Raw genomic sequence first — 22,915 nt, 5'->3', positions numbered from 1 at the left:
GATTCCAGACTTACTTCCTGTACAAACCTGTAGGTTTGTAGCAAAAAGCCCCGCCTCTGGTCGTCATTGGCTCCTCGCTGACAGCGGTAGACCAAACACAACAGACTGGGACGTCTGACCTCTGTATGCTCTCTGACAGGAGGAGTTTAGAATGAATCGTTTATAACGGATCATTTAACGAGTCGTTTGTGACATTGGGGAAAAAAAGGTAACGCTGCAATTTAAATTATGAGTACATTAAAGTGTTTTTTGACCTCGGATGTGTGTAAATCTATTGTATGCGACATTTAATACAAAATTAGGCACGTTTCAAAGCCATATTAGGTGCGATTTATGCAATGTTATTCTATATACGACCGCTGCACATATTGCAATTAAACAATATGCCATACATAAAAGCAAGTTTTTCAGGTAATTTTTGTATACTTGAATAATATCTTTTATAAAGTATTGAGTTGAATGGTTCGGGATGCCAGTTATATATATATATATATATATATATATATATATATATATATATATATATATATATATATATATAACTGGCATCCCGAACCATGTATATATATATATATATGTGTATGTATATATATGTGTATATGTATATATATATATATATGTGTATGTATATATATATATATATATATATATATATATATATATATATATATATATATATATATATATATATATAATATTATTATACATTATTATTCTTCTTGAATATGTTTCACCTTTCGACTATTCTATAATTTGACCAGTAGATGGCGGGCAAGTAGTTATATTTTTAGCGGCACACAGACAGGCCTGTGACGGCTTGGGATGGGAGATACCACATATTTTCAGAGGGGTGGGCACATATGCTAAACCAAAACACCGCGTGATCTGGACAATTAAATTAATAAGCCCGAGGCATTCGTGTATTTTGGGTGGATGCAAGATAACATTAAGAGCTGTGACAGAGCGAATTTATTTGAATTATTTAAGGTACGATCTACCGTCATCCAATATGACCATATTAATAAAGTCGCCATAAAATACCTGTGTAACAGTTCTACTGAAATGATTATAATGAGATGATAGTAATAGGAAGGAGATTATAACTGATCTTATAAAACCTGAGCTAGAATTATTTTTCTCCTCCTGCAGTTAAACATTTCATACGTCACGTGTTGTAATCTCCATATGGAGTATAGAGGGTGTGCATTGACGTCACTTTCCCGCCAGAACACGCCCCCTCAGTTGGACTGAGTGGCACAAGATCCAGCAACATGGCTGGTTTTAATAGAGGAAACTGTGAAAACGCTATTATAACTAATGATTATCAGCTTAAATTAAAGGCAGTTGGACTTGACAGTGACCCTTACAACTTGTCCAAGAACTTGTATATATAATATATAAATACATACATATATACACACACACAGTCAGAGAATGAATGAGCCCCCGTTATTCATCAGTGGAAATAGCCAGTGTTTAAAAAGAAGTATGCAGCAAATTATTCATCATTGTACAACATGAATACCACACGCCAAAACAACTTACACTGCTTGACTTAGTAAAAAAGGACTGAATGTTTTTTTGTGAAAAGATAGCGCTGAATTCTTGTTGAATCTGTTAGCACAGTCAACCGCACAACAGCTTTTTCCCATTTTAGATACGTTTTTTCTGTGTTTTTGCGGAATTCACGCTTTTTGCCACTCAGTGGGCGTGACCGCAGTGAGTCACAGCTACTGTGATGTCACATGCATACCCTCTATAACTGAAAAAAAGAGTCTAGTTTTCTAGCAAAAATGAGAGGAAAAAAAGGTATGTATTCTGATTGGCTAATCCTGTTTGTCTTCACAGTAGCTAATAGCCAATCAAATATCCATCCATCCATCCATCCATCCATCCATTTTCTGTACAGCTTATTCTTACTGGGTCTCGGGGAACCTGGAGCCTATCGCAAGGGGCATGGGGCACAAGGTGAAGGGAAATCCTGTACGGGGTGCCAATCCATCACGGGGCACACTCACACACATACACACACTACGGACACTTTGGACATGCCAATCAGTCTACAATGCATGTCTTTGGACTGGAGGAGGAAACCCCCAAAGCACAGGGAGAACATGCAAACTCCACACACAGGGCCACGGTGGGAATCAACACCCCAACCCTGGAGGTGTGAAGCAAATGCGCTAACCAAAAAAAAAAAAAAAAGGGGGGGGGGGGGATTTATTCGGCGTTTTGGGAAGGTTAAATAGAGTAATGGTAACTTATTGAACATCATTTCAGCGCAATTACTGTGCAAAACATTTACGTGACATTGCATAACATGTTTGCGCATTAATTTTGCTGTTTATAATAGGTGTATGTCAACCATCCATTCCGACGTTCTTTTACAATTATTACTTGTCACGCTGTACGACAAGATCCCACTAAGAATTCTTTCATAGACTGTGCAATAACATGTTCTTCATGTTAGATTAAATGATGATGATAGCTACTATTCTCTGCCATACTGGGTTTGCAGCAACGCAACACAGGTTTGTAGCTCTTTCACGTTGTCATTTGTAAACAATATGAACAGAACGTTTGCGTGCTAATTAGCTAACTACACACCTGGAAGCTGTAATTCATCCTCTGTTTCTTCCAAAGGTTGTCCTTTATGATGTGGAATTGTGCCTGTGACAGCAAAGTCACAGTGTAAAGCCGGTGCAAAATCCTGTAAATTCAGGGGGGATGTTTGTATCCTACTACATCTCCTGAGTTGTGTAAGTTTACGCATGTAATTTATGATTAATGATGTAAACCTCGACTTGGTCGACTTCAATTCATATAATTTGCATGGATTACTGCACTTTCATACAGTGCCCTCCAAAAGTATTGGAACACCAAGGTCAATGCTTTTTTGTCGTTGTTGTCATACACTGAAGATATTTGAGTTTGAGATGAAAATATGAATATGAAACAATACAGCAGAATTTCAGCTTTTATTTTCTGATGTTTACATTTAGATGTGTTAACCCAATTTAGGACATGGCACATTGTATTGGAACCCACCATTTTTTCGCAAAATGATAAAAAATATTGTGCAGTTGACTGGCAGGTGTTTCTTGTTGCCCAGGTGTGTCCTGATATATTGATTGTTTAAACAGTTATTAGCTCTGAACATCAACAGTACTCTTGGTTTGAGCGCTGGGTTTCACCTGTGAAGACTGCATTTGCTGGTAAAAAGAATAACCAATGTGAAGTCCAGAGAGCTGTGTATGGGAGAAAATTCAAGCCATTATAAAGCTGAGGAAAAAAATAGAAAATCGTTCAGAGCCATTGCACAAGCATTGGGCATAGCAAATACACCAATTTGGAATGTCCTGAAAAAGAAAGAAACCACCGGTGTACTAACAACCAGACATGGAACATCACAATCCACCATTCGTAGAAGACTTCGAGAGGAGAAATATAGAGGTCATACCACAAGATGCAAACCACTCATGAGCAGTAAAAATCGGAAAGACAGATTGGTATTTTGAAGGAAATACGGAAATGAGCCACAAAAGTCTTGGAACCAAGATGACCCTCTACCAAAGTGATGGAAAGGCCAAAGTGGGGATCTAATCATGATCCAAAACAAACAAGCTCATCTGTGGAACATGGCGGAGGTAGTGTCATGGCTTGGGCTGCTTCTGGAACAGGCTCACTAATCTTTATTGACGATGTAGCTCATGATGGCAGCAGCTGAATGAATTCAGAACTCTATAGAAACATTCTGTCTGCTAAGTTACGGAGAAATGCATCAATTTAATTGGGAGGAACTTCATCATGCAGGAAGTCAATGACCCAAAACACACTGCCAACACAACAAAGGACTTCATCAGGGAGAAAACATGGAACATTTTAGACTGAACATGTCAATCATCGGCCCTTAACCCAACTGAGCATGCATTTCACATTTAGCAGACGTCCTTATCCAGAGAGACTTATAGAAGTGCTTTGGTGTTTATCAAAAACACATCATCATGCTAGTTCACTAGGTCACGGACCACTAAGAACATTTTGTGAAAAGCGATTATTTTATATTATTGCCGTCAATTAAAGAATATAAAAATTAAAGAAAGTACAAACCCATAAATGAAGACAAATGAATCATTCAATCACGACAAAAGAAATGGCACAGTATAAACAGAAAACAGGCTGGTCTGTCTTTGCATAGACATAAGCCATAAACAAATGCCTCAGCTGATAGTAAGATTTCACACTCGCTTATTATTATTATCAATATTATATATTATGAAATATTTTTATTGGCTCAGAAATTAGTCAAAATAACTTCCCTTTCTGCCTGTCAGGCTTTACCATCACCGTTCATTCTGTGCTCCCAGCTGTCTGTGTATGTGACCTTTTATGGAGTTTTGATGGAGTCACATGCAAATTAGCTGTATTAGGAACATGCTTTTACTTTACAGGTCATCAACATATGCATACGAATGCGGAAAAAAAAGTGAAAATCAGTACAAAAAATAAAGAAAATGTAACATAAATTCCAGCAGTCAACATTTACACTCAATAAAACCTACATGTTGAGGAAAAAATTGCTGTGGACTGTGGAGTGACTTGTTAACCCAGGGGTAATCAAAGCCTCACCCGAATGCAACCCGCGGAATGGTTTTAATTATCCTCTCTCTTAGAATGTATGATACGTGGCTGGCCAATAGGTTGCGATTTTCCCTTTCGCTTTACACTGGTAAGCTTTACGGTGGTAGCTGCACCGTAAACTTATGTTGTGTTGCGCCACACTGTGTTAGCATGGTTAGCTACAATGCAATATGAAAAATAAATAATTAGTCATTGCTGTAGCCAAAAAGTGCACAGTTGGTGAAGATAACAGGTGATTTCAAGAAAGCTGGAAATCAGAACACGCAATTTTTTCATAGCACAATAGAAAAAATGTGTGCCTCATAGAGATCCAGATCCTTTCTGCCTCTGGATGGAGTTCAAATCTTCTTTAATTCCAGACTGCTGGGACTACGGCTGCTCCTAACGCCATACAGACTTCATATAAATCCATCATGAACTTTTTCACACTAACTGTTGTTACCCAGATGAGGATGGGTTCCCTTCTGAGTCGGGTTCCTCTCAAGGTTTCTTCCTCTTAAAACATCTTGGGGAGTTTTTCCTCGCCACCGTCGCCACTCAGTGGCTTGCTCAGTTGGGATAAATTCGCACCTTTAATATCTGTATACCGTGTCGATATTTCTGTAAAGCTGCTTTGAGACAATGTCTATTGTAAAAAGCGCTATACAAATAAAATTGAATTGAATTGAATTGAATACGTGAAGAGGCTGTTGCAGTAATCAAGCAGTTTAATATGAAGAGACTTTATAAAACAAAGCATGGGCATTGCATTAAACGTTAGATAAAGTGGCTAGAAGCTACCCTAGTAGAAGCAACTTTCTAGTTAGTTAGAGCTAATTAGTGGCGATGCTAAGCACATCTTGAACTGAATTTGTGAAAGAATGTTTAACTAAGTTAGTTGTTAATTTAATGTTATTCACAAGAAAACCTCATCTTGCTGTCCATTCATACTCTACTAAAGTTATTCCACTGACATTAAATGCTATTTGCTAGTCTTTTCCATGTTTTGCATACTGGAAATAAAACTCCACTGAGGGTCTGTTAGAACAGTTAACAGCAGAACAAGACATGGCTTAGCTATAAAACTATCAAGAGCTTTAGTTGTATATTGTACGTTCAAGGCTCAACTGTCATCGCTTCATCAAGTACCATGCGTTTTATTATCAAATAACTGGTTATAAAACGCTTTTATCATACGAAAAAATACTGAAGAAGATATATTGACAACTGAACTTGTAGAAATGACAGCACACTACTCCTAAATATTAGTTTGTGAAGATCTAACTTCAAATGTAAGTGTAGGTCTATTGCCATTCACTAACATGGGAATGGCTGGGGTTAAAAATTGTAATGCAGCCAGCCACTAGAGGACCTCAGAGACATTTTGGGTTCACTTTTGAATCCCTTTTTAGGATGACCACCCGTATGTACAGTACAGTTCAGTCCAGTGTACAGTCGTTGGTTTTTCACTGTGCCTAAAAAAAAAAGCAGAGGGACATAACAGTGGGATTTATGGCGTTCTTTTTTTTATTTGTTTATTGAAATATTTCATTAGCAGACAGTGTACACATTCGGTCTGATAAATAAATAGACATATCATAGAGATAATGTTATGTTAAAATCAATTCTTAAAAAGAAATGCCAAAAAGAAAAGGTACTTTATGTAATTGTCTTGCAACAGTCATTTAGGTGCATCAACTGAAGCTCTTGATTGTATCCGCATGATTTTTTGCACTGCGCTGCTGCCACATGATTGGCTGATTAAATAAATGCATGAATGCAGTTAAAGGTGTTCCTAATAAAGTGGATGGTGGGAGCAATCTTTATAGCGTTATCAATTTACGGTCCAGTGATAGCATAGAGTAGTAACCGAAGACAATATAAAGTGGCAGTTTTGCCATAAAACCATACAGCATCCCATTTTAATTTGAGTAACTCATTTGCTTGATAATAGATGGACGTAGAAATGCATACACAATTATTTATGCCACCTACACTGTATTTATGAAATTAAAATGAAAAATTAGTATGTAATAAATGTTGCACATTATAAATACTGAAATTGCACAAGAGTATGGTCTAATTGTAAAAACTACAGTACAGTATACACACACACAGAGCGAGAGAGAGGGATAACAATACTGCTGCCTAATTTATAAGTAGATGTATTTTCTTTCAAATAAAGGTTAAAAAAATGTCCATATTTTTGTACGCAGTTGGAGTTCATCTTACGTGACTAATTGGCTACAACTAGGTTTCTGCTTCCAGCAAGAGAAAAGCTGCAAAGAATAAATTCCAACAGAAGCAAAACAACATCACAAACAACAGAGTTGTGAGAGCAGCTTGAATGATATAACTACACCACCACAGATAATTCCCAGATATTTGACAATGGGGCTATGTCTGTGGATGACTGGGAACTAGAAATCTGGCTCAGGGTAAAGTGGTTTGAGCCGGCCCCCTCTGCCTTGATATCTGTCATTGATCTTGCAAAAGTGGAATAGATGTAGATTGTACATTTTGTGCGCTACTTATTGAGAGAGTGGAGGGGACATAAAAGGTTCAAACAATAGCTATAGCCCATATCTAACCAAACATTAACCATAGCAAATATCTAAACCTATGTAACTGCTGGTCAATTAAATGAAAAAGAAACACTTAATTATGACATCATGATATAGAAGACTTATAATGTATTAAACAGATACTGCAGTTAATCATAATCAAATAGCTATAGTTAGGTCTTTGCTTCTAGAAGCAAATGATTGGGAACTAGGAATCTGGCTCTGGGTAAGGTTGTGCTTAACTTTGTGCTCTGTTTTATTGAGAGAGGAGGGCACATAACAGGTTCAAACACTAACTATCATCTAGATCAGGGGTCGGGAACCTATGGCTTGCAAGCCATTTATGGCTCTTTCGGTGATTGGCTATGGCTCAATGGCAGGAAAAGAAAATAGGTAGTGTGTCAATTCAGTCCACATTCTGCATATTACATATTTTAAAATATTACATAATTCATAATCGATTCCCGTTTGTCATGCAGACTTCAACCTGCGGCACAACATGCTCAATTTCCAGTGTGAAGCAGAGCGGTAATTTCCCAGACTAATTCATAAATCGATTGAAAACTACATAGCCAGTCTGTTTTCTTTCTTTTCTTTCCTTTTTTTTTTAACAAAGGTGAAATGGCTAAAAGAACAAAAATGACGAGTATCGTTCTTTCTAGACCGAATGGACAGACGAATCTGCATATTTGGAAGTTGCATTTATGGTAAGTAGTGTTCAATTTACTCTTACTTGGGTACTGCATCTTGTATTGATTTACCATTTGATGAAATGATCATAACTGGTTAAATGATGTTCAAGTGCCACCTACAGGCCTATTAGGTGAAGTGCAGGCTGTTAGGTCAAGAACTCTCAAACTGCCTGTATTACATTACCACTTTTTTATTTTATTTTTATAATTATGCAATAATAGTAAAGATAATAACTATAATAATAAGAAGACATATATAAAAACATAAACTTTTATCTGGCTCTTTAAAGAAAAAAATCATAACTTTTTTTTTTTTTTTTTTTGGCTTTATGGCTCTGCCAGCTGAAAAGGTTCCCAACCTCTGGCCTATATCTAACCCTAAGCAAATCCTACTCCTAACCGAACATTAACCATAGCCAAGCTCTAACCCTATATAATTTCTGGTCGACTGAATGAGAGAAGAAGCACTTCATTATGACATCATAATATACAAGGAGTTTTTCCTTGACACAGTAATTGTACAATTGATATAATCACATTTGGGCCAATAACCCAAACTCAGGATCAAACCAGGGACACTGAAACTGTAAGGCATTAATGCTACCAACCATGCCACCATACCACCTTATTATAAATGACAAGTAAAGCTTATATAAGTCAACTTCATTCAAAGGGAATGCACATGGTGCCCACATGTGACTCTTCTGACAGCTAAAAATGCGTCCTTGTGCAGTGGGTGATATTTAGCAAATGCATCTCTTACCAATACAGTATTTCATCAAATTCCTCATGGGTCAGTGCTACGAGTTGAGCGTAAAAAGTTCAGTCTGTTCCAGTGTTAATTAAGATAAATCCAGTTATTGATATGTTACACACTCATATGTCTATTTGCAAGTGTTTCTCTGCTTGGCAGCTGAAATGTCTTGTGTTCCATGAATAAATAATACACATTGTTATGATTTGATTGCTAATGTCTGGAAACAATAAACAATATGAGTTACGTAAATGGAGCTGGGAGCAGTGGAGGACTGGGCTGAAGTGACGTTTGTCTTGAGGGAGTTGCAGCGAACAGGAAATGAAAGCACATTGCATCATGCTGAAAATGTGGGAGAGACCATGTTTTCCAGATTCCTCTGGCTCCCACATTTGAGGCACACACGCTTAGCTGTTCTTTCTGTTAGTTTAATGACATCAGACATCTTGTATTTGAGAAGGGGAAGAGAGTGGAGAATGCCTTGCAGTGAACTTAAACTATACTCTTGGGCAATAGTGTTATGACAACCAATAAAACCTCAATCTCAAAGCACTATTGCATTAAAATAAATAAATGAATTATATATATATATATATATATATATATATATATATATATATATATATATATATATATATATATATATATATATATATATAGTGATGGAAAAAAGTATTTGTTCCCCTGCTGATTTTGTACGTTTGCCCACTGACAAAGAAATGATCAGTCTATCATTTTAATGGTAGATTTATTTGAACAGTGAGAGACAGAATAACAACAAAAAAATCCAGAAAAACGCATGTCAAAAATGTTATAAATTAATTTGCATTTTAATGAGGGAAATAAGTATTTGACCCCCTCTCAATCAGAAAGATTTCTGGCTCCCAGGTGTCTTTTATACAGGTAACGAGCTGAGATTAGGAGCACACTCTTAAAGGGAGTGCTCCTAATCTCAGCTTGTTACCTGTATAAAAGACACCTGTCCACAGAAGCAATCAATCAATCAGATTCCAAACTCTCCACCATGGCCAAGACCAAAGAGCTCTCCAAGGATGTCAGGGACAAGACTGTAGACCTACACAAGTCTGGAATGGGCTACAAGACCATTGCCAAGCAGCTTGGTGAGAAGGTGACAACAGTTGGTGCGATTATTCGCAAATGGAAGAAACACAAAAGAACTGTCAATCTCCCTCGGCCTGGGGCTCCATGCAAGATCTCACCTCGTGGAGTTGCAGTGATCATGGGAACAGTGAGGAATCAGCCCAGAACTACACGGGAGGATCTTGTCAATGATCTCAAGGCAGCTGGGACCATAGTCACCAAGAAAACAACTGGTAACACACTACACCGTGAAGGACTGAAATCCTACAGCGCCCGCAAGGTCCCCCTGCTCAAGAAAGCACATATACATGCCCGTCTGAAGTTTGCCAATGAACATCTGAATGATTCAGAGGACAACTGGGTGAAAGTGTTGTGGTCAGATGAGACCAAAATGGAGCTCTTTGGCATCAACTCAACTCGCCGTGTTTGGAGGAGGAGGAATGCTGCCTATGACCCCAAGAACACCATCCCCACCATCAAACATGGAGGTGGAAACATTATGCTTTGGGGGTGTTTTTCTGCTAAGGGGACAGGACAACTTCACCGCATCAAAGGGACGATGGACGGGGCCATGTACCGTCATATCTTGGGTGAGAACCTCCTTCCCTCAGCCAGGGCATTGAAAATGGCTCGTGGATGGGTATTCCAGCATGACGATGACCCAAAACACACGGCCAAGGCAACAAAGGAGTGGCTCAAGAAGAAGCACATTAAGGTCCTGGAGTGGCCTAGCCAGTCTCCAGACCTTAATCCCATAGAAAATCTGTGGAGGGAGCTGAAGGTTTGAGTTGCCAAACGTCAGCCTCGAAACCTTAATGACTTGGGAAGATCTGCAAAGAGGAGTGGGACAAAATCCCTCCTGAGATGTGTGCAAACCTGGTGGCCAACTACAAGAAACATCTGACCTCTGTGATTGCCAACAAGGGTTTTGCCACCAAGTACTAAGTCATGTTTTGCAGAGGGGTCAAATACTTATTTCCCTCATTAAAATGCAAATCAATTTATAACATTTTTGACATGCATTTTTCTGGATTTTTTTGTTGTTATTCTGTCTCTCACTGTTCAAATAAATCTACCATTAAAATTATAGACTGATCATTTCTTTGTCAGTGGGCAAACATACAAAATCAGCAGGGGATCAAATACTTTTTTCCCTCACTGTATATAATAGCAGCACTTAATCCTAATTAGCAATGTTTGTAGTCTAGTGCAGTATTACACTAAACAATATTTACAGAATGGCAAATATTGAAGAATGGCAACAGCGCCAATTTCCACTGTTAATCTTTTACTTCATTGTTATAGGGCAAGACAGAAACCCAACATGCATAAAGATTTAACCATCCAGCTAAGAGGCTACAATGAATGATCTAATTTTAAAAAAAGATGAAAGGATCATGTGACTGTGTCTTACAAAAAAAAAAAAAAAAAATCACAAAAGAAGGGGTATGGCGTGTATGCGTGTATGTGGCGACGTCTATGTGGCTATTAAACTAGCAATATAATATATATTTTTTTACACACAATGAAATTGAAAGCCCAAAGTGGACCAGCAGATGTCACACAGACCCTTGTGTGCATATATGTTTCCTGGATCAGATGTGTTTGTGTGTTTTTTTTTGTGTGTGTTTGTGTGTAGCCAATTCAGGACACACCCATGTACACTGAGATCACCCTGGACTGATATGTCTGTAAAGGAAGGACAGAATTCTGCTCACGCCTTCCTTTAATGTGCCAGTAGGGACATCATAAACCACTGCACACACATGTGTGTGTGTGTGTGTGTGAGAAATTACACATATGGATCCTCAGCGTGTGAATTTGTGAAGCAGGAACAGCCAGGCGATGGCTACCACAGTCGGGTGCTCTACAGAAATGTTCCACTGTATGGATTGCTGTAAGGATACTTACGCCATATTTTACCTACATGTTAAATATGCTTACTGGTCACTTAAAGTATATTTAAACATTATATACTTGTATATTCGTCATCCTGTAATCTATATGCTACAAAAGTCTACCAGGTTCAACCTGCATCTAATGCAAACTCTTGCTTATCTCAACCTTTCTGAACTTCTCCAACCCTACACACCTGGGCATACTTTCAGGTCCTCTGGCACTTGGCTCTTGGTTGACTCTAAGTTACATTTGTCCAGTTCACTACCTATGTTATGGGAGGCAGGTCTTTTAAACTACTTCAACTATTAGGACTGTTCTTTTAAAGCTGAACAGAAACCTGTCCTGTTCTCTAAACACCTTCTCATCTCATTAGTGTTTTTGTCCTCACCTTACTAAATTATTATTATTATTATTTTTGCTTGAGCGTTTATCTTTGATACAGTTTCTCAGGAACTTTAATAGTGATTCTCATTTGTTTCTGAAACTTAAAATATATATATTTTTCCTCCTTATAACCTACTCAAGTTATTTTTCAAGTGTTGGCTGTAGAGTTTCTCCAAATACAATTAATGGTTGATAAAATCTAAATTGGGAGGGCGCATTGTGGCTTAGTGCTTAGCATGTTTAACTCACACCTCCGGGGTCGGAGGCTCGATTACTGCCTCCGCACTCTGTGCCCAAAGTTTGCATGTTCTCCCTATTCTCTGGGGGTAGCACTCCAATTTATTCCCCCTGTCCAAAGACATGCACTGTACGCTGACTGGCATTTCCAAATTGTCTGTAGTGTATGAATGGGTGTGTGATTTTGCCCTGCGATGGGTTGGCACCCCGTCCAGGGTGTCCCCCTTGTGCCCTGAGTTCCCTGGGACAGACTTCCTCGGGACCTTGTGTAAGATAAGCGGTATGGAAAATGGATGGATGGATGGAAAATCTGAATTGTAACTAAATCTGAGGGTTTAGCATACCTTAATACTCTTCATACCTGTATTATTAAAAGTAAAATAATGCTCTTAGCACCTTTTGTACTTCACTTCAAGTATATTTCAGTAGTTATAATTGGATATAAAAAGTAAGCTAGTGTTAATCTGTCCAAGTACTTACAGTGCTGTGAAAAAGTATTTTGATTTCTTCTGTTTTTGTGTATATCTCATACTAAATAGTTTTAGATCTTCAAACAAAATACAACATAAAACAAAGGCAACCTGAGTAAACACACAATACTGTTTTTTTATTTTATTGATGCAAAAAACTTATCCAACACCTATCACCAATGTGAAAAAATAATTGCTCCCTTAAACTTATTAAACCAGAAAATCTGATTGTGCCACCTTTAGCAGCGATAACTGCCACCAAACGCTTCCAAAAACTGGAGCTCAGTCTTCCACTTACTTCTAGGACTAGGATTTACTCCTATGCTTTGGATGATTGTCTTGCTGCAGAATCCAGTTGCACTTGAGTTTCAACTTACGGACTGAAAACCAGACATTCTCCTTTAGGATTTTCTGGTAGAGAGCAGAATTCATGTTTCCCTCAATTATTGCAAGTTGTCCAGGCCCTGAAGCAGCAAAGCATCCCCACAGCATCACACTTCCTCCACCATGCTTGACCGTAGGGGTGACCTTTTTGTGGAATTCTGTGTTTGGTTTAAGAGAGATGTAACGGGACCCCTGTCTTCCAAACAGTTCTGCTCTCGACTCAACAATCCACAGGACATTCTCCCAAAAGGTTTGAGGATCATCAAGGTGTGTTCTGGCAAAATTTAGACGAGCCTAAATGTTCTTCTGGGTTAAAAGTGGTTTATACCCCAATATCTGAACCCCATTATGAATGCAGTTTAATAGATTTGGGGAATTAGTAACTACGGGGGCAAATACATTTTCACACAGCCCTAGTTGGTATTGGATAACTTTTTTGCTTCAGTAAATAACATTATCATTTAAAAAACTGTATTGTGTGTTTACTCAGGTTCCCTTCGTTTAGATTTTGTTTTCATTTCTGAAACAATTTCGTATGATATATACACAAAAACAAAAGAAATCAGGATGGGGCGAATACTTTTTCACAGCACTGTATATACACAGTAGGGTCCAAAAATCTGAGACCACGTTGAAAATCTGAGATTTAAAATGGGAAATAAACAGAAGGGTTTTTTTTAACCTTGATATTTTGAGATATTTAAAACAAAGAAAGTCAATGTTTAATAAATATAAGATTAATATTTATTAAATATAAGCAAATTTGTGATATTGACCATGTTAACTGCTTTGTACAAAAGGTCAGATGTTCCTCATGCTTAAGCAGCATAATTTAAGCACGTGTTCAGACGACCCTCTGATAGATTTGATCTATAATGGATCATAAGGTTTTGCACAAACTTGTGGAGTCCATGCCAGCTCGAGTGCACAGCTAGGCAAGGCAAGGTAAGGCAAGTAAGGTATTGCCTTACCTGACTAATTTAAATGTCTTTAGAACCTTGTGAACGTATCATACAAAAGCCAGATTATTGTTTTTATCTCAGTCGATGCTATAATAATTGCTATAATTGTGATGATTATGAGTTTCTTGATTGTGTATCCGCTTGAACAACAGTTTTGCCATTTTATCTAATGAAATTAGTAGATTAGTTAGCATTAGTAAATAGCTGTGTAAATGAGAGAAGAACACACGTAATGACAAAACTGTGATGCGGTTAATTACCACCGTGGCCTTTTAGTTACTACTGTTAAAGACAAGGAATTGTTCTAATTGATTAAATGCTTTTGCTATTTAGATGGAAAATTCATTATGTGTGTTGTCCTATGGAGATTCCAAGTCAGTGAATATTGCAGTCATGGTTGAGGCATGGTTATGTTCCATGGTTATTTGTTAATTTATTGTGTAGTCAAACTCTTGGATCCAAACTGAGTTATAATTTTGGAAAAAAAGTTGTTGCTTCTCTGTTATTCAAAAAGGGAGTACTCACTCGAGAGCATTTGAATCATGAGAGAGGAACCCAGCTTACCAGACACTTTCCTGCTTGCGTGCCTAAGGCAAGATATTTGACCTTTTCCTGAGTGCACATATAAGGGCTATGTCAATATGCAGCTGGAATGCGTGATATACACAGGAAGTTTGGAAGTGTTGTGAGACCAGTGGGATATTTCTGTGAGTTCAGCCCATCCATGCGACTCTAACGAAGCCTATAACTGGCAAGTTAACTCTATCCACCTTTTTCCTGGGGGTGCTGCTGTAAAATGATTATGGGTATAACTTCCGGCGGAAGTAGTAGCGCAGAGATAACTAGCTGTTGTTTATATTGTGATTCGTGTGTGTTAAAACTAATACTGCTTCAGGCGGGAATATCATTCGTTCCACAGTATTGCAGCTGTGTGACTACAAGAGCACCCCGATGTCTGTATGACACCTGGCGTCGACACTAAAACCCAAGCTTTATGGTGTGACACGTTCAGGCTTTTGATTAGGCGCGATGTCAGCTTTTAAGTACACAAAGTCACTACCCACATCCTTCAGTAACACACGACTGACTTTATTGCTGTGAAGGTACTGCTAAGCCTCCGAGCTCTTCAGATTACTCATTGCCTTAACGTCACAAGCAACTGGATCAACAAAATAGCTAAATATGCTACCGTAAATGATCAATGGCCACGTTTTAAATTGTCCTCACATTCTCTATTAAGGAAAGGACGGGTATTCTGATGCCCTTTATACGCTCTGTCAGTGTGCGATTCCACATCTTGATACGAATGAATTACTAGTCACACTGCAGCGAAAGGTTTGTTTACGTCTTAACAGAAGTTACTCCCATAATTTGCGCAAAGCACAGGGAAAAGGTGGGTCGTAGGAAAAAGGTGGGTAGCAATGGCTATAAATTCTTAAAGCATACAAAATGCTCGCTGCTCTGTACATGTATGTTGTGCTATAAAATATGTACGTTATCTCAGTCAGGGCTAAGCTGTGCTGTCATTGGAAAATAATCAGTAAGGACACAAAGCGGATTTACTGTTACCACTCAGAAGTTGATTATTTCCCAATAACGGCAAGTGTTTTAATCATCTTATATGGAAGCAAATGGTCAATGATTAAGATTTTTAATTTGTTATCAAATGACATGTCACACATAATATTTCAGGCCTCCAGGATCACAGTACAACATAGAATATTGGGGGTTTGTACAAGGCACTTCAAAACAGTGTAAAATACGACAACTTTATTTTATTTATCTGATGTCATGTAAACTTATAGGAAATGTATGTAGATGAGAGTAGAAAATGTGAATCGGGACCTGCTGATGAGTCCTGGAGATGTGGGTTAAGTACTTTGTAACAAGTAACTAGTGCAACGCAGTACAATGCATACCTATACTCTTAAAAATAAAGGTTCCAATTAGAACCAAAAAAAGTTTTTCAGCCTGATTCCATAGGAGAACGCTTTTAACCTTTTACTCTCAAGTTCTTCAGAGAACCATTTACTGGTGCTTTAAAGAACTCAGAAATGGTTTTTCACAGCAGTGCCACAAGGAACCATGTGATCATAAGTTATCTAAAACCCCTTAGTTTGTGCTTTAAGGAACCAAAGTAAGGTTCTTAAGAGTGATGCCAGGAGAACCTTTTCCAGTCCCACAAAGAACTTCATAGGGTTCACTTTAACCTGTTAAGGGATGGTACCTTAAAGAACCAATACACTGCTCTGAAGAACATAGAATGAAACATAAAGAAATTATATTTACTCTCCAAAGAACCATATAGCTCAACTCAAGAACCCTATACAATGAAAAAATAGTTCTTGACAAGAAGAAGGTTCTTTGCAGAACTTATGGTGCTGTAAAGAACCATTGAAGAACCTATATTTTCAAGAGTGAATGACAGCATGGTACACGTAGCATTAATTCCACTTTAATTAACAGAGGATAAACTACATAGTGTAATTATGCAAAGCTGAGCAAACGGTGAGACTGGATTTGACTGGAAACCTTAAAAACTCACAGCATATGTAGCAGCATAAAGATAATAGATAGTGTTCCCAACTAAACTCATGCAATAATTAATGTCTTCGAATGGATGTTATAGGTGGATAGATGTGTTATTGTAACCTGCTTTTTTTCGACGGTATTGTAAAGCTAGTAATTATCTTCACACTGGGTTCAGACTGGAGTGTGAACATCCGGTGAGATCATTCACATTCCACTACTGAGAGTTAATGATCATGAGTCTTTATTGGTCACATATACAGTAGAGCACAGTGAAATTGTTTTCTTCGCATACCCCAGCCTGTCAGGAAGCTGGGGTCAGAGCACAGGATCAGCCATGATACAGCACCCCCTGGAGCAGAGAGGGTTAAGGGCCTTGCTCAAGGGGTCAACAGCGGCAACTTGGCAGTGCTGGGGCTTGAACCCCCGACATTCTGATCAGTAACCCAGAGCCTTAACCGCCACGCCACCACTGCCCGAGTTATGATGATATCTGATACAGAATCAGCTCCTGGAGGCAATACTATACTTGTGTAACATTATCTATGATCCCTGGTGTTGTATTTATGTTTATCCAGAGCATTCAAGTCAAAATACCACTGGATGAAATTGCCATAACTGCTTCCCCTGGGCACAGTTAAAATCCATGTGATTCTAAGCCATTGGTCCCTTTATCTCTTCCAGTATCTCACTCAGCATCTCTCACACCCTTTCTCTCTCTTGCCATTTCACTCACACAGCAGACTCTGGGTGTTCCAAGCTCATCCGGCAAGGTCGGAACCCTGACACATCCCTAACCCTTTTTTTCCTTCCCCTGTCCATTCCTCTGGCAATCTGTGAAGAGTGAAAGTCAACATGACAGGTCTCACAGCTGCAACAACATGCAATGGCCCTCACCCTATAAGAAAACTCTGTCTTGTTGTGTGAGCAAGTGCATGTGTGTTTAATCCCCACTCCTACTATGACCTGTATTCACACATGCAGCCCCAAATCACCCTCCTGGACAATGATTTGAATCCAGCAAAGCAAGTTCAGATAGCCCAAATAGGGCACACTGTATATTTTTTAATGATATGACAGTGATCATTGGTTTCATCAATGAAGTCTTGAACATTTTATCTAGTCATCTTGGTCTGTTTCTTTTCATGTTTTCATTTGGCTTGCTTTATACAAAGCTCACAAAAACCTTGATTTCACAATCTCCCTTTGACAAAACCATTTTTTTTTCTCCAGTGACACTGCAAAAACAACATTGCATTTAATATATAATATTAATATATCGTTTTGCATTTAAATGTTATAGCATTATTGCCTGAGGTCCAGTTAGAAACCCCTGCTGATTTCTGTGAGCTTGATCGATTTATATTCTTGAGGCGATGAACTTATGGCCTTAGGGAGGTTTTTGTGATGTGCTCTTGTTGTTGAGAGTGACAAATTTATGGTGTGTGCTAAAGTCTGGCTAAGGTTCCAGAGATCATGTGAGCATCCTGTGATTGTTGGGGAGAGATTCTTATCAGTCCAGTTATAGAGGATTAAATGATCAATGCTTTTTCTTTAAAACTTGGGTGTAACCATTTGCCTTCTATATCATGAAAGGATATTTATTCTGATTAAAAACAGGGGAAAATTTATGCATGCTGTGTAAATCATTAAGGAAACGATTATGAATGATGCCAAAATGTTTTCCCCACCCAGTTTCTGGGGGAAAAAAGTGGAGAGGTTAATTCAGATAAAAACACACATGGATAGCTGATCTTGCTGAGGAGGTCTTACTGGGGTTCATTGCAGAGACAAATCCCTCCACCATGATGTCATCACTCATACTTATACAGGCCAGCTGTTTGCACTTAAGCTATAGAGCCTTTCCAGATCTGCAAGCTATTTTGCTTTATTACATTTTATTTTGAATAAGCATGTGTTCTTTATGTTTTTACGTCTGCGTGCACGCAATTGATCTAAAACGGTATTCTCTCAATAAATATCCTTTGCTGCAAATAGTTTAAAATGTCATATAGCTTTAAAAATTAATTGCATGCTCATTTAGTTTCCAAAACTTTATTCATATTCCAAACTTACATCACAACAAGTTCTTCAGTTTATAAGAATTGTACTACGCAGCGCACAAGACCCAGAACGGTGGAATGTTAAAAATAGGAGGAATTAAATTAAAGAACAGAACATTAATAGTCATGGTTTGCGTGCTAAAACAATTGATAGCATTATGCCTATTGCTATGGGAGTCTATGTACACATTAAGCCAACTGCTTGACTGCTCTGTTCATTGTTTTCCTTTGGCTAATTAGCAATTAACAATCACAAATTGCATTCAAATAGCAGAAGAAGGACAGGTTTCAGGATAGACCACTATATCTAAACAACTATGGAATTCCAGAGATATTACAAAAGAGCATAATACTGGTTTAGGACAAACATACAATTCCAAAGTGTGTATTGGTCCATTGACAAGGCCTACAGTATAAACCCTGGTTGTTTTACAGGGTTTTGAAGTCCGGTTTGAGCTGTGGTTTGCAGTGATGAAAAGGAGTTCATGGTAATTGTTATCCAATGAAGTCCAGCACCATACAAGTGCTGTACAATCACCTCAACTCTGCAAGTCATCACATTGTCACATTGATTTATAAACAAAGGTTGGGCAGTACTGTTAACATGGGCACTCATGCTTATATCAACACAACGAAATATGCCATCACTCATATTTATAATTCACACATGACATCATTAGAAATGAAATTCACACATGTGCATAAAAAAAAACAAAAAACAAAAAACAAGCAAACAGAGTTTGTTTCATTTTGAACATTTCTTCATTGAATGGCCAAAGAAGACGTGTGCTCTTGGACAGACATCCGTGTGGAGGGTTAGGAAACTGTGGACCACTGGAACATGAACAGGGACTAACTCTGTCCAAGTCTGCATACACTTATGGAAGATAGCAATCAATCGCATTGAAGGATACCCACCTAAGGCCAGTATTCAACATCAGCTCAGAGAGCCACAGCACTTGCACTCTTCACATTATAATAGACTAATATTGTATAATATTATATAATAACAAAATGATAAAACATTTAAACTGCTGTTTTTAGCATAACTCAAACAACCTAACTTTATTATTTTATGTACTGTAGAACTTAACTACTGTAGCTATGTTTAAAAGGTTTGATTGTGTGTGGGGAAGGTAAGCGATATAACCAGGTAACAAGATAAGAAACTTGGGTGGGTTTCCCAATAACGATGAATCTTAGTGAATAATGAACAACTTTAAGAAGGACATACATTACTGTAAGTATGAGCCTATTTTGCGAGTGTTTCCTGGGCACCTTCATTATCAGATATTTAAAGATTGAGTTGTAAATGATTCTTTGTTGGCTCCGCCCACTCAAAGTCCAAACATTCAATTCACAGTCTGGAGGTAAATTCATAAGATGAATCAGCAACTTAATTATAAACAGCTGCAGATGTTTATAAATAGAGGACGATATACATAAGCATAATCAACGATTTACATTAAAAATGATGTTTGTTTGGAAGAGCAGCACTGAAAAATGCAATATGTCAGAGTTAAGAGAAAATGTATAATATATAATGTACAGTTTGCGTATTGTGGTGCTGGAAGTGCCTGATTGGCTTTAATCACTTAATTATTCATGGCAGTGCATTCTGGGTGTCTGCCCTCTCCGTTTGGTGGCACTGAAACTTTTTATTATTATTATGTATTAAGTTTCTGAACCATTTTTTTTCTTTACCTTTCTTGACTTAGTGAGGTTCAGTTACTTGTCACACAGTTGCTGCTTATGCTAGGTTTAATCTAATCTTTAAACTTGACTTATATGGAATGAGCGTGAAACTTTATCAACTCCCACTAGTATTAAACAAATGTAATTAAACAGTGTGGTATGGTAGTCTAGTAATGGTAATGTCACTCAGTCTTTCAGATCCAGAGCCCTGGGATCTATCCTAAGCTCTGGTAACTGTGTGGAGTTAAAAAAGCATTCCCCCCCCTCAAGGCTTTGAATATAGCCTTCATTAACAAATCATTGTGACTGTTAAAGAACAAAAACAACAACAACAAAAAACTGTGTTAAATCAATTAATTCACATGGAACCAGTGTACACATCTGAAACAAGTAAATTTCAGTGAACTTTTTTCATTGTACAAAACAACAGTGACAAAGGTGGTACAAAAGCTACATTTAAAAAAGTGAATTGAATTGACCCGATTCAAATGCATATATTAATTCCACACAAATGAAGTATGTTACATTAACATACATTTACACTTGTTGGTTCCATGTGAACTGATTTACATGAGCACAGTTTTCAAATGCAGTTTGCTTCATTTGCTTTTGTATATCTAACATCAACAATGTGTAACCCCACATAGACAGTCAACAAAGCTGTGGATTGAACTTACTACACTAGCGCTCTGAGAAGACCAATCTACCCACTGCATCACAGATGCTAATTAAGCAAGTTACCACTAGGGCAATAAATCACAGTCACTCCATAAAACTGTGAGGCTTTATATATATATATATATATATATATATATATATATATATATATATATATATATATATATATATATATATATATATAGGAATGAGCAGTCTCTGCCTTTTTTGAGGTAGAACTGCATGCAAGCTCTGAATAACAAAGTACTTGAAAAAATAATGGGTCAGATTACTCATTCATTTACAAACAAGTTTATGCACTACGTTAATAAAGCATTTCAGTAAATGCTTGTTAATTAAAGAGCATCCTTATGAATAAGATAACAAAGTATTTACCATTACAAACATTTTGGGAAACCCACCCCCTGGTCATTATCATCTTAGAAGCCAGGTATTAATTCGAGTGAGATAAAGATGGAGAGAAAAAAGGGAGCCTGTGCATTTGTTTTGTCAGTTCCCTAGTGTTGTTTGTAGGTCTGGGTTGGTGAACTTTGACCCAGAGCATGTGTAGGTGAGACGGACTCTCACAGCTCAGTGTCAGCTTTGGTGGTAGAGTGACCATTGGTGGCAGCAGGAGGATTTTGGGTCTTCACTGCCTCTAGAGACTCGCCATTCTGGCTTGGCTTCTCCTGGCTCTCAAGTGGGTTCAGAGGAGCCACAGACACTAGAGTGTTGCCCTGGTTATCTTCATCAGCCATGTATGACTCCTCTGCCTGGGGGAAAACACATACCACGCACTGGGTAAAGAATAATTTTCTCCCCTTGCTGCATACCCATGATAAATAAGAATGTCTTTCAGTAAATCCATTGTTAGTACCCATTTAACCTCTTTTATATGAAGCAAACATTGTTAGTACTAAAATACTTTCATTAATCAGCAAAACTTCAGCTTCATTTTTTCAGTCTCTTTAAGAAGTTAAGGGCCTTGCACTTTTTTAATGAGCTTCATTGCTTGGAAAACATGTACCAATTTGACATGCATATAAAAAGGTAATATTTCACTCTGATAATGCATTTGCTCTGATTTAGAGGTGTGTGGTGGGGAAAAAAAACCCCTCTTCTGATGTAGTGTCAGGTTCTTGCCACCTAATCACAAGCCTAACACGTTTCCGGAAAAAACTTCTACACAAAAATCCACTTGAAAATGTCTTGCAGCTTAAATCAGTGGGCTCTGATTAAAACACCCACCAGCTGATGTAGATACAGGAAACATTTTCACTGACACACAGAACGTCTAGTATTAGATTATACATGTTTGTTTTAATCTCTCAATTTCACAACGGCAAATGTGAATTAATGTGTCTTCAAAGAGGTTGGACTTAAATTGAATGTGCTCAGTGGAGGAAAATACATGTAGTCATTTAGGGGATTAGTACTTATGTATAACTGACAATGAATACTTGCAGTCCTACTCAATAACCTCTACATGAAAAATAAACTGCCTTGTATTAATTAGACTTTTATTTACACCTTGTTATAAATCTTGAACTTCGTTCTACTCAAATGATTTCTTCTATCAGTTGTGACTCAGTTAATGACGATATGAATTGTCGTAAAATTTGCAAGTGAGTCCATGTTGTAGAAAAAGTTAATGACTTCTAATTTCAGTCAAAAACATTCTATTTTATTTGAACATATTTCCGTACATTTAAATTCATTTAAACTTTTGTAACTGTTTGGGTTGTGGACTATTCTCTGCACACCAGACACAATGGCAATTGGTGATATGGTATTGTGTCTAATTATTACAGTCTCATTCAGTCATTCACCGACCACAGTTGATTGGATATTTTAATGAAGTTTTTAAAAAAAAAAAAAAAAACACACTCACAAAAACAGCCATG

The 22,915-nt window shown here is 37.7% G+C and overlaps 1 protein-coding gene and 1 long non-coding RNA gene across 2 annotated transcripts in view; one reads left to right on the top strand and one right to left on the bottom strand.

Annotated features, from left to right (window-relative positions):
- Positions 1–6,528: 6,528 nt before the first annotated feature.
- Positions 6,529–22,915, top strand: part of LOC108275673 (uncharacterized) — an 18,937-nt gene continuing 2,550 nt past the window's right edge. Inside the window, exon 1 of the long non-coding RNA XR_001814735.3 lies at positions 6,529–7,891. This is a non-coding gene — a long non-coding RNA (uncharacterized LOC108275673). The remainder of the gene's footprint in view (positions 7,892–22,915) is intronic.
- Positions 18,636–22,915, bottom strand: part of cd34 (CD34 molecule) — a 22,830-nt gene continuing 18,550 nt past the window's right edge. Inside the window, exon 6 of the mRNA XM_017486588.3 lies at positions 18,636–21,784. Coding sequence (XP_017342077.1) covers positions 21,596–21,784 — 189 coding nt within the window. The 3' untranslated portion in view covers positions 18,636–21,595. The remainder of the gene's footprint in view (positions 21,785–22,915) is intronic.

This window comes from Ictalurus punctatus, chromosome 15 (assembly GCF_001660625.3).
Source record: "Ictalurus punctatus breed USDA103 chromosome 15, Coco_2.0, whole genome shotgun sequence".
NCBI lineage: Eukaryota > Metazoa > Chordata > Actinopteri > Siluriformes > Ictaluridae > Ictalurus > Ictalurus punctatus.
The sequence above is the reverse complement of the archived record's forward strand: the minus strand, read 5'-3'. Positions and strand labels throughout refer to the sequence as shown.